Here is a 12,256-nt window from a genome sequence, read left to right on the forward strand (position 1 = left end):
CTTTCAAGATGGCACTAGGGGAGGAAGATGATCCATATGGTTTTTTATTAATTTCTGTCATAAACAGAGCTACAGAGCCTAGATCAAATCTTTAAGGTCAGTGGAATCTTTTCTTCAGCTATCTGTTTTCTACAGGATTGTGTTACTTGGTTTTGCTATGGAAATAAGCTTTTTGTTTGATCATGTGATTCATTTCTGACTTTAAATGCTCTCTAGTCTCATGAACAAAAGATTTCTGTGACTTTATCTAGCAATTTACGTATGAGCAGAGGGTCATGCAACTGTGTTCTGTGTGAAATATCAGTAAAACAAAAATAACCCGTTCAACTAACCAAGCCAACTGCAGATGAAAAGGCAAGGTAGGCTAACTCAAGATAAAGCAAATCAAAAGGAGGCATGACTGTTTGGTGGAGTCTGACTTACTAAGAACACATTAAGAAAGGAAAACAGTATTTCAGTCAATAAAGGTAAGTGTATGGATGGCAAACTCTATGGCGTGAAGAAAGAATTACATCAGAACTAGCTTCAGAACAAGTAAAAGACACCAAAATAAGTTAATTATGCCTCAAGGGGGAGTAAAATATCAAGGTCATCAACTTATGCAGAAAGAAGGAAGGAAAAATATGTGCCCACCTACAATGAATCAGTTCACCTTTAAACCTGAAACTCCTTGGGCTTAAATAGGATGGTATTAAATACAAAAAGTAACATACTGCCATCTCGTAAATTCAATCTGGTATCTCTGTGCAGAGTTCAACAGTACCTTTCACATGTGAAGGTGCAGTGGAGTTTACAGCTACTCTGAGCTGCCTTTTATCACCTTGGTGGTCTGTGCTGTTCTGCTGAGATCTGTCTGATTGCTTGCAGATCTTTTCAAGCACTCCAGGCATTGCTGGGTATTTAACACCTGACCTGTGCTCTGTTACAGTTCTACAGAGTGCAGCTTTTCAGGATTACATAAACTTAAATCTGAAGGTGTTGGCTGGCTTCACAAACAGCAGAATGCTTGAATTTGGTTTTATGGGCTGCTGTGCATAGAAGTGCTTCAGTCATACTGAATCAATGACTGAAATAAAATGTATTGCTTATATGTGGATCTCACAGATTCAAGTACATTTTGGTGAAATAAAGCCTTAGTATTCTCCTGTGAAATCATAGAGAGGAATTTTAGCTGCTTGGGTTTTATTCTGTATTAAATTATTTTAAAAACTGACTGATTCTAGTAGCCACTGACAAGTACAATCTCTGTCTGCTAATAGTTCTTTTCTTTAGATCTGTTTTCCCAAAGCTTTTGAGAGAATTAGGTTCAACATGTTCAGCTTCATTTAGATTACTGTCAGACCAAAATTTTCCGTGTACCTTGTGTCTGTGCAAAAGGCTGCACAATATGCTGGTTTAGGGGAAATCACATATTTATAGATCTTAGAGCAAAGGGAGAACACAATGTTCATCTAAACTGACTGCAGCCCTGCCCAGACCTTAGGTTCTTTTATTTAACTCAGCAGCTTGAGGTTGACCAGGAGTATAATTTTGGAACTATACCCAGGCTTGATTTAAAGACTCAAAGTGCTGCACAGTTTGCCACAGTCATTGGGATTTTGTACCAATGGTCAATTACCCTTTCTCTGAAAAATGCCCTTTCTCTGAAAAATGTGTACCTTATTTTTTTGGAACTCTGGTAACGTCTTTCTTCTAAAGACTGGATTTTGCTGTTTGGCAGCCTCAGCAGGACTAAGGAGCCTTTTATTTTTCTTACAGATATTTGTTGTTAGTTTGTATTTTCACAGAAAAATACCAGAAAAATTTCTTTATACTCAGAAACAGTTAGGCAGATATCTTTTATACCCCAGTATTCCTGTGCTAAGGATTTGACATAATTAAAATGCGCCATCTTAGAAAAGAGTTGATGTGACTATGGTGCTTTTTATTTCAGTTACTAACTACGGATTTCTGATTAATTAATTCATGGCTCGGGTATCAATACTGGTGAAGAAAGAGTTTTTGGTATATGCTGTACTTCTGTAGGAATCATGGTTGCTTCTGTGTTCCTCAAAAATACTATTTTCAACATTTCCTTGAGTGTGTCAAACATGCTTTGCAAATGGCTTGAGTTCTCAGTGGCTTGTTTTTCCATAAAAAATTTCCTTGGAGTCATATGGCGAGATGATATCAAAACGTATCTCGTCCATTCCCTTGTGCGTAGGCAAAATCAGTAATTACTCTGAGCCTGCATGATCTTCCTTCCATTCTTTTCTACTGAGAAGTTGAAGTACAATCAACATATTATTTCCTCACAGAATGAAAATTTGAAAGAGTTTTTGAAAAGCTTGAGCAGTAACCTGTATCCTGTCTGACTTGGTTTCTTTCCTTTAGAAACGAAGTAAGATCAGTTGGAATCGCTGTCAGTAAATCCTGCCTCGATGCATTTGTCTTGCTGATTTATGAGTAATTATTGTTCCTCTTCTCTCCTTAGGGCTCTTCCTGCAATGATGGAGTGGGTCCGAACTCAGAAAGCAGGAGAAAGTGGTGTGAATATTATCACTGCAGATTTTGTAGAACTTGGTGACTTTATCAGCACAGTCATAAAGCTCAACTATGCTCTGGATGAATGTGAAGATGACACTACTTGATAATACTGTGATATGTGTGTTGTTGCATTATTCAGAATTTGAAAAAAAGATTGTATTCTAAAAGGATTATATTGTAACACACTCATTTTCTTGTAACACACTGAGGTGTTTAGGGCTTTAGTGGGTGGGCATAATGGAAATGTTTTCATCATTTATGATCATTTTTCATATTTGTGTTTCATGTGAAGAGCGAAACTAAACATGTTTACAGTGTTTGATAAAAGAAGGCCATTTACAGGTTCTCCATGAGGTACCAAATGTGATTCATGTGTCTTCTGTGGTTATGAACAGTGCCAAGAAATTTGTTGTTTTCAGAGCAAGGGGATGTATATATTGTCCTCTTCCTGCTCAGAGCAGGATTCTTCGTGGTGTGAGCATTGCAGCAGGAGACTGAGGACAGTATATCTGGCATGAAAATTTTAAGCTGCTACATTTCATCTGTTAGGTAGTTTAACTGATCACATTTATCAATGAGCTGCAGGTTTAAATGCCTTTGTGATGTAAATCCAAAGTCATGCTTCTAACACATGCATAATCAGTGGACAGTAAACATGATGTACTGTGTAGCTTGCACAAAGCACAGACTAAATCCTGCTTGTTTTTCATTCTCAAAATGGGGTTCTCCAATGTCTCTGCCTCAGGTCAAGTCAGCAGATACGTGATACTGGCCTAACTCTAACTGTAATCACAGAATGGCCTGGGTTGGGCCCTTAAAGATCATCTAGTTCCAACTGCCTGGCTGTGGGCAGGACACCTTTCACTAGACCAGGTTGCTCAGAGCTCCATCCAGCCGAGCTTTGAACACTTCCAGGTGTGGGCCATCCATGACTTCTCTTGGCAACATGTTCTAGTGCCTCCCCACCCTCACAGCAAAGAGCTTTTTCATAATATCTAATCTAAACCTACTCTCAGTCCTTGTCCTGTCACTACATACCCTTGTAAAAAGTCCCTCTCCACCTTTCTTGTAGGCTCCCATCAGTATGGCCAAAATTAGGTCCCTCCAAAGCCTTCTCTTCTCCAGACTGAATAATCCCAATTCTCTCAGCCTTTCCTCATAGGAGAGGTGCTCCATCCATCTAATCAACTTCATGCCTCCTCTGAACTCACTCCAGCAGGTCCCCGTCCTTCCTGTGCAGGGACCCCAGAGCTGGATGCTGTGCTCCAGGTGGGTCTCACCAGGGCAGAGTGAGGTGGGCAGAATCCCCTCCCTCCCCTGCTGCCCACGGGGCTCTGGATGCAGCCCAGGACACGTTTGGCTCTCTGGGCTGTGAGTGCCATGCCTGGGGCATGTCCAGCCTCTCACCCACCAGCACCCCCAAGTCCTGCTGGGCAGGGCTGCTCTCGGTCTGTTCATGCCCAGCCTGTGCTGATACCAGGGGTTGCCCTTGCACTTAGTTTTGTTTAACCATATGAAATTCCCATGGACCCACTTCTCTAGCTTGTCCAGGTCCCTCTGGATGGCATCCCATCCTTCAGGTGTGTCATCAGCACCACTCAGCTTGGTGTCATCTGCTAATTTGCTGAGGGTGCACTCGAATCCTTTGTCTGCGTCATTAACAAAGATATCAAACAACACTGGTCACAATATCAACCTCCAAGGGACAGCTGCTGGTGGATATTTTCCCTGGTTCCAGCAGGAACACAGTTAGGCCAGCTTTGAGCACCACTTCTTCCCAGGATTAATCTTAAGTAAGAGCCTGATCCCATATCCATTGAATTTAATAGGGAAACATCTGTGTTTAGCATGGATTGAGCATAATGTAAGTGAGTTATCTGTACTGTAAGGTATGCAGTATTTTGTCCCATTGTGGAAACCTGACTTCTGCAAGACTGAAACTGCACTTAAAAATAGGTGCAGTCTAAGCTTCTCTTTAAGGCAGCTGTTAACAGAACACTTTTCCACTGATTTCAAAAAATCAGTGCCAGTTTCATCAGTCAAAAGTTCCTGTACTAAAGAGTGTAGTAGTTCAATTCTAGCTAATAGCAGTACTCTATTGTTCTTAAATTGTCTGTGGGATATAATACTGCAAAACATAAGATTGAAAATCTACTGAATGGCACTGTTCTAGCAACAAAATCACTGATCATCCTAGTTTTAAAGAAACATATATAAAAAGTATATGGAAAACTTAGTAATTTATAAAATGAGAGCATTGAAACTGTATGACACCTAACTGGATAAAATACAGGCTGTCCTATCTCCTGGACACATCAATACACAGGTGCACAACTTTGGAAAGTAAAACATCTCATCTGTGCAAAACAATAGATGCTATAACATCTTACAAGGAAAATGCTCCTTGAAATATTGCAGGGATTTATGGTATAGAATTAAGATCAAATTTCTGTCGATATTACTAGAACTTTTGGTTGAGTGAGAGGAGAGAATGGCATCATACTGTCCTTTGCTATTTTCTGTCAGATGATAATGTCTACTATCTTCCACCAGAGTTTAGAAATTCAGAAATGGTCATATTGAACAGATGGGTAACAAGAGCATTATAGGGGGTTTGTTGGTTTTAGTTTAGGGAGTGGAATAAAAAGAACACTTCCTGCTATTTTGTACTGAGAGGGTGCCTTGGAAAAAGTGTATGCACATGTGAGTGTAGAATAAAAAATAATTTAAGTGGATATGTAGTATATTGACACATTTAAATGTATGTGTATAACACAGACATCCATGTACACTTGCATAATGATATTTAAGGTTCTGGACAGGATTAGTATAAATTTGTTTAAAAAAACCCATGCAGCTGTTACAAAGTCATGACGGCTCTTTCAGTAGCATTCTCTTCTGCAGAGGTTAGGACTGTAAGAGTCATCCCCAGTGAAATCTGTGATCTAAGCCAGTTAGGTTTTTTACAGCATTTAAATTTTATCCAGACTGCCTCAAAAATTTACCTAGAGTCACAACTCATGGTTTTGTTGAACAAAGGGTATGACTTTAATGCTTTCACCCACAATTAAGCAAGTTATAGAGTTACTTGGCAGACTCTGTTTCTAGTTTCCACAGGCTCTCCAAGTAAAATTTATGTAACAGACATGTAAAATGAAACATGAAAATTTATTTTTAAACCCACACCTATGTGGGTGTCCTACATAGAAATGTGAAAATGTTTGCTTATTTATAGACAGTGTGGTGTGAAATGCTCTTTTTTCCTTTTAGCTGGAGTTGGTTGTGTCCAGACTCCTCCTGTGATTCTTCAGCTGCTTAAATATAGTCAAAAGAGTTAATCTATCCTTCTAATATAGTAAAGTGATCTGAAGTCTTGGGTGGAGTGAAAATTAGGTTTCTTTTTTTTGGATTCTGGCTGAAATTCTTTTGCATCTGAGAGCATCAACACCAGGTTTCTGCTGGTACCCCGTGCTCAAACACACACGAGACACACCAGGCTTTTTGCTTGCTCAGAGGTGTACTCAAGGCAAATGCTTTGCTGTATTTTAAAAAGTGTATGTGTGTGTACTTATATATATGAATAAGTATAGAGCTATCTAGAGTTTGTTAGCATTGTTATGAAATGTTTGCTTAGTGTTGGTTTTATTGTAATTCTCATTTGGAAATAAATAGAAAATAAAAGCAAAGCAAAAAAAATTCCTCTGACAAGAAACAATAATAGACAATTGTATCATTTGTCCATTAATGGGGAAAAATACTAGCAAAATGTTAAAATTCTGGTCAGAAAAATATGTTTTCATTTAGCTGTCAATCTTTCTATTGGAGAAGCACAGCACTTTATGGTAGGAACAGGTAAACAAACTTGCCTTAATTACTAAAAGAAAAAAGTGCATGTGGGGATATACTATCCATGCTCTTCTGAAGATTTCATCTGTGAGGGCCTAAAACTGTAAGTCCTGATAGAGATGCACTCCCTGTTGATGTTGTTTGGGGATCTTGCCAAAAAAGAACAAGCCAGAAAGTACTATGCAGCACAACTGGACCATTCAAGAGCCCAGTTTTGCCACCCATATGCAGCTAAAACTGTCTTTGATTTCAACCAGAAATGTGCTTGCAGGGTTGGGTCAGATGTGTTATTCTGACCTTATTAATTTGGAAGGTTTCTTCACATGTATTATGAGGCATCTTGCATGGGAAATTAGTTGTCTGTAATCAGCCCATCAAGGAAAAATACCTGTCTACACTATTGATCTGTATGAGCATCTGCTTAATCAAACTGTCATGTCATTCACTGCCAAAACATTTTTTCTCTTCCTCTGCTTATTTTCCCCCTCACTATGTTCATGATGCATACCTCAAGTACTGTTGTTTTCTGGCAGTTTCATGTGATTACTCGATCCTTTCTTTTCACCCATACTTGAAAAATTGTGCCTGTGCTGCACACACAGAGTGTCTCAGCTATGTAAACCCATCTGGCTCAATTTTTCAGTTTACACATGCTGAGACATCTTTGTTCTGTACTGATCTAACCTGCAGAAATCCAGTCCAAACAGGAGGTGGTTCCTGGAGTGCAATTCCTGCCTTGTATGATGAGGGGTAAATCAGAATCAGACCACAGGAGCATAGTTTTAGAATTAGTGGGTTATTTGCATTCTTTTGCTGTTGGATACATTACTGGTTTTGTAGGTCCTGCCATTTCAAAACATTCTTTTAAACATACACATGTATGTATATACAAATATATATGCATGCGTGGCTGAGAGGGAATGAATGATCCTGTATGCTGGGCTCAATCTTTCTGTCTATACAAATCTAGACAGTTTCTACTAACTTCAAAATGGTTACTCAGCCTTTACCCTGAGATGAGAGTGAGCAGATAGTCACTGTGCAGTAAGTATAGGCTGTGTTGCAAAGGAAATTTAAAATTGTGGAGCTTAATTCCTCAGAATAAAAAAAAGAAAGCAGAGTGCCCTGAAAACACAGTTCCAGTGCTGTTTATCCTCAATTTAGTATATGAAGCACTAGTTATTAGCAACTGATTAGGCTATTGGATGATTTCAAGAGTTCAGGTAACACCGTTTAAAAGTTTTAAATTCCTTTTCAGTGAAGTAAAAGCTAATAGTGTATGACGTATTTGCCATATTTCAGTGGTAGCTTCTGTGTTGCATACAGTCAGTGTTCTGAATTGTATATGTTTACCCAATGATGAGGTTAAAATATGCTGTATAGTATGCGTAATGTGTTGATTACAAGTATTTGGAGTTCAGTGGTCTATTTAGTTTTTACTGTGTTGCTGTTTCGTAGGTATGTGTGTATATGGGATTATGGATTGTCTACAGTGTACAAGGAAATAATAATTAATCCTAAAGGAAAAGGGCAGTTATGTGACCTGCCTTAATGCATTAGGATAATATTGTTAAATCTCATAGTTATCAGTTCTGTTTCAGATGTTATGAAGGGTTGTCCATAGAGCTGACTCCCTCACTTTTTGGCACGAAGGAGTTAAACTTGAAGTTACTTGGAGCTCACTTACATATTTGTAAATAAAGAATAGGATGTTTCCTGATCAACTGCCTTGATTGTACAAGGTGGCAAAGACGTGGTTTCCAGTGTGTTACAGATCAAATCACTTCTGCGCACACACAACTCCTGCTGGTGTCAGTGGGAGTTGTGATCATGTAATTGAGTGGCCTAAAATTCATCTTCTGGAATACAGTCATGATAGGAGGATGGGGATATCCTGGCTTTAAGGAAGTGCCTGGATGCTATGCAATACTGCTCATGTCCTGTGTTGGAACATAGCTTTAAATTTGCAGGAAGAGCTTTGAACTTTGCTCCAGTGTAGGTTGGACCTATCAAAAAAAAAAAAAAAAGAAAAAATCCTTAAGTAAAGCTTATGAATGTCACAGGCTGATCGGTGTGGCCTGGCCTGCCCAGGTACAGTATTCTGCTTTCAGGAACTGTGTCAGCTTTAAATAAAAAAAGCTATGACAATTTCCCTGTCCCTGCAGGACCTACTTAAGAATCTCTACATTGCCTACTGGTATGACTCCTATACTATTCCCACAGCCAGGTCTAGCTCTCCCTTCATGGCTTATGTTTAAGATGCCTGATGCATGGTGCCAAGGGTAATTAGGAGAGAGGTACTAACTAAACAGAGAGTATCCACCTTGTGCCTGGCAGGTTGGAGTAGGGTGCCTGCCCTCCAGCAGCACATTTGGTATGAGGTCAGATCCACCTGAACAGACTGAGGCAAGGGACAAGTCTGATTTCAGACCCTCTTCCATTGTCCAGTCAAAATGCAGCATTTCCCACTTCCCTCCTTTGCCTCTGCTTGGTGCTGCTTATCTGGACTTCTGCATGCACATCCCTTTACCTGCCAGCTGTGAATATTAGATATTTTTCAGCCTCAGTATACCATAGCAGTCCATAGGGTCGTGTAAGAGATTAAGTGTGTGGGGCTAAAAGATGGCAGTGAACGTTGTCTGATGTCCCAGGATGGTTTCTCTCACACTCCAAGTTAGGCACACATATCCTCTTAAACAGGCATCACCTTGGCCAATGAGTATCTCCTTAGAGGGAGGTGCACTTAGGGTTTTTTTTCTGCAGTAAAATGGCATGTACTAATCTCTTCCTTTAGCTTTAGGTCCTACAAAGGTCAGTTTGATTGGAAGAGATTCCTCAAGTAGCTGTAACTAGTTTTGCTGTGAAGCAGGGATCCTTAAAGCAGAATCCTGGAATTATATGTAATTACTACTACTGAAAATAAAAATATGTGGTTAACAACACAATTTAAAAAGAAAAATAAAAATTATGTGGGCTTGCCAGGATGGTTAAGTTTTTGACTGCCTCAGTCATCAGTAGTTTAGTATCATCTAGGTGATGATTATTAGCATTAGTTATTGCCACACTGCCTCCTGACACTGTTCAGGGTCTCTGTACAGAAGCCTTATTATTCCCAGTGAGCATTAATGCATTTGAATGACTTGTCTCCATTTTGGTGGAAAGGACGATTGTGTAACATTGAGAACATGGAGCTCCCTGTGTGTTGTGCCCACAAAGGTTCACAGAGCTGCACCTTCTCGTTTTAGGATCTGTTTAATGGTACTTTAATAAATGTTGTGTTAAAAATGCCTACAGTTCTGTATAGCAAATGTGAATTTTTATGACAAGAATGTGTATTTAGAGTAAAAAAAAAAGTAATATGAAATCTAGTTTCTTTGTATCCAGTGAAACATCTAATAAAGCTCTGGTACCTGTATTCTTGGTTTATGGCTTCATTGCTTCATTTAAGACTTTTCATGTAGGAGGCTTTTAAGCACAGTTTGGGGTTTTGGGGTGGAGCCATATATTAGACACAGGCTGTGCTGTTATGTTAGGGGTTAGGATCTTGCAAAGGTTTTAGAAGGTTGGTTTCTTGATAAAAAAATCACCACATTATTTTCCTGCAGTAATGGGAAGGTTTGCCTGTGTTCATTAAACACTTGACCCAAAATCTGAACAAACTCCTTTTCCATGTTAGTTCCTAACATACAGGGACTGCCCTGTGAGGGCATTGCTGTGGGAGTGTCCTTTTCCCTTGGTTGTCACAGGGACCCTTCAGTACCACAGGATGCTGCAATATGTTCGTGCTGCCAGGGCCACTGCAGACTCTCAGCCACCTCTTTTCCCCAGTGGGGCTCTCCAGCCCCAATTTGCCTCGAGCACCGAAGCACAAGACCTAGCTGTGTAGCCTGCTGGCTCGTGCTACTGGTTGTATCTGGAACCCAGGGACTGCACTTCCAAAATGTCTTGTTGTCCCCTGAGCCCTCCCGGCATTGCTGGCCACAGTGAGCACTGCTCACCATCGAGGCAAACCAAACCCTGCTTGCCTGCAGGTGCAGTGGAGCAGGCTGGCTGCTGCCCCAAGTCTGGTTCCAGGATGTGCCAGTGAGGAGATGAGTCCCTCCATCTTCTCCCTGCTGTCTCCTATGGGGTGTGGGGACCCCCCTCGGAAGGGGACACAGGCAACTTCCCAGCATGAGCACTCTGTACACAGGAGCATGGCCAGCAACGCAGAGTCCCGCAAAAGTGTGGTGTGGCGTGCTAAAACCTTAAAGCCTTTCTGCATGACAGAAGCTTTAAGTTTCATATTTGGGTTATTTTATCTTCCTAGCAAGGCCAGAAATTATGTTTTGCAGGACAGACTTCTTTTGCTCATCTCTCCTACTGCGTCCCAGGCAAACTGAGCCCAAGTGCCCTTCTACTCTTTGTGACCTCTCACTTGGCCCACGTGAAGTCAAGTGCAGGCTGCCAGGGTTGCAGGAGAAGAGGTCATGAAAGATGAGCAAGTATCTCAGTGAGTCCCTGCAGAAACCCATGAATTAAATTTGCCTGCTGCTTAAAATGTCTCCCCACTTCTTCCTACCCCACAGGTACTGTCTTACCAACAGGAACATGTTAATTGCTCAGTACACAGAATAAATTTCCCACCATTGCTGAAGTGGTTACTAAACAGTAAATCTAGACTTTAGTTTGGATCAGTATCAATCAACAAAGTTTTTATCTCTTCTTTAAAATGTTGGAAGTAATACCAAATTTTCATATGGTTATTAAAAGCTCGCCAACCTGCACGCAAAGGAGTAAAAATCTGTAGGTCTTGGCAGTCTAGTGCTGCTGGACTAGCGGCACAAATTGCAGTAGGAGCTGGTCAGCTGGAAGGGGCATCAAACACAGGGCTTCAGTTTAGCATGATGGCTCTTTGTGCTTTTAGTCCCACATCCAATAGCAAGAGTTGAGGCTGGATGTACTCTACAGGCATCCCTGCTGGGAAGGGGCAGGGGGGTGTGGGGGTGGGGTTGGCACAGGAATATGCCCACAGAAGCTGCCTGCAATCTTGAAGACCCAGCTGCTCCAGTGTCCAGCAGCATTTTATACCCTTTAGCAGGTCAATATGCACCAAAGTCAATGCAAACATCTCAGCTCCCCCATCTCTGGAATATATTGCTTGTGCAGTCACACAGATAATTCCTCCTGCAACACCCACCTGGTGTTCCTATCTTAGACAAACTACACTGAACATCAGAGACCTTGGAAAGGGAGAGGGGCTATGCTGGGGAAGGGGAGGATGCACTTGAAGACCCAACCCTCTTGTGTCTCTATCACAATCACACAGGTTCAGCCCAACCTGAAAGTATGGCCTGAAAGACATACCTGAGCACTTTCACCTTCAAACAAGAATATTTGAGCCAGATGAAGCCATGGAAATAGAAAAACTTAAAGACTGAACAATAATCTGCAGGCCGGTAGGAGTTTGCAGTGCTTCTTGCTAGCTATTGCTCCTTCACAGCTTTCTGATTAAAAGGAAGAGAGTTTTTAAAAACTCCTGCTTGATTTACAGGATGCACATGCTCCTTTCCCATTAATGTCATGCCATCTATGCAGATACATTCTGTTTCCTTGTTCCTGTATAGTTTCCAGGGCTGCAAGCACCACCCTCATTAGCAAAACTATTGTCTGAACAAACCACTTCCATTCCCTGAGTAGCCATCACGTTGCTGAAGCTTGAAGCTTGTAAAGTTTTCAAGGAAGAATTTGAGGGCATGAGCTGGGGTGTGTTTTGGATATGTCAGGTACCACACTGTGAAATAGCCAGGATAGATCCTACCTAGGAGTACAAAAGCCTATTATTATTAGAGAGCAGTCTAAGTCCTATGGCTTTGCTTTTCTAGAAACTCAGAAACATGGACCC

General features: G+C 40.9%; 1 protein-coding gene across 1 annotated transcript in view; it reads left to right on the plus strand.

The window, feature by feature from the left end:
- The window catches only part of PLCXD3 (phosphatidylinositol specific phospholipase C X domain containing 3), an 86,194-nt gene extending 82,295 nt beyond the window's left edge, over positions 1 to 3,899 (plus strand). Inside the window, exon 3 of the mRNA XM_042028432.1 lies at positions 2,474 to 3,899. Coding sequence (XP_041884366.1) covers positions 2,474 to 2,630 — 157 coding nt within the window. The 3' untranslated portion in view covers positions 2,631 to 3,899. The remainder of the gene's footprint in view (positions 1 to 2,473) is intronic.
- The last annotated feature ends 8,357 nt before the right edge of the window (positions 3,900 to 12,256 follow it).

Source organism: Corvus kubaryi, unplaced genomic scaffold (assembly GCF_017639235.1).
Source record: "Corvus kubaryi isolate FWS band 111438036 unplaced genomic scaffold, C.kubaryi_AGA036_p1.0 37308, whole genome shotgun sequence".
NCBI lineage: Eukaryota > Metazoa > Chordata > Aves > Passeriformes > Corvidae > Corvus > Corvus kubaryi.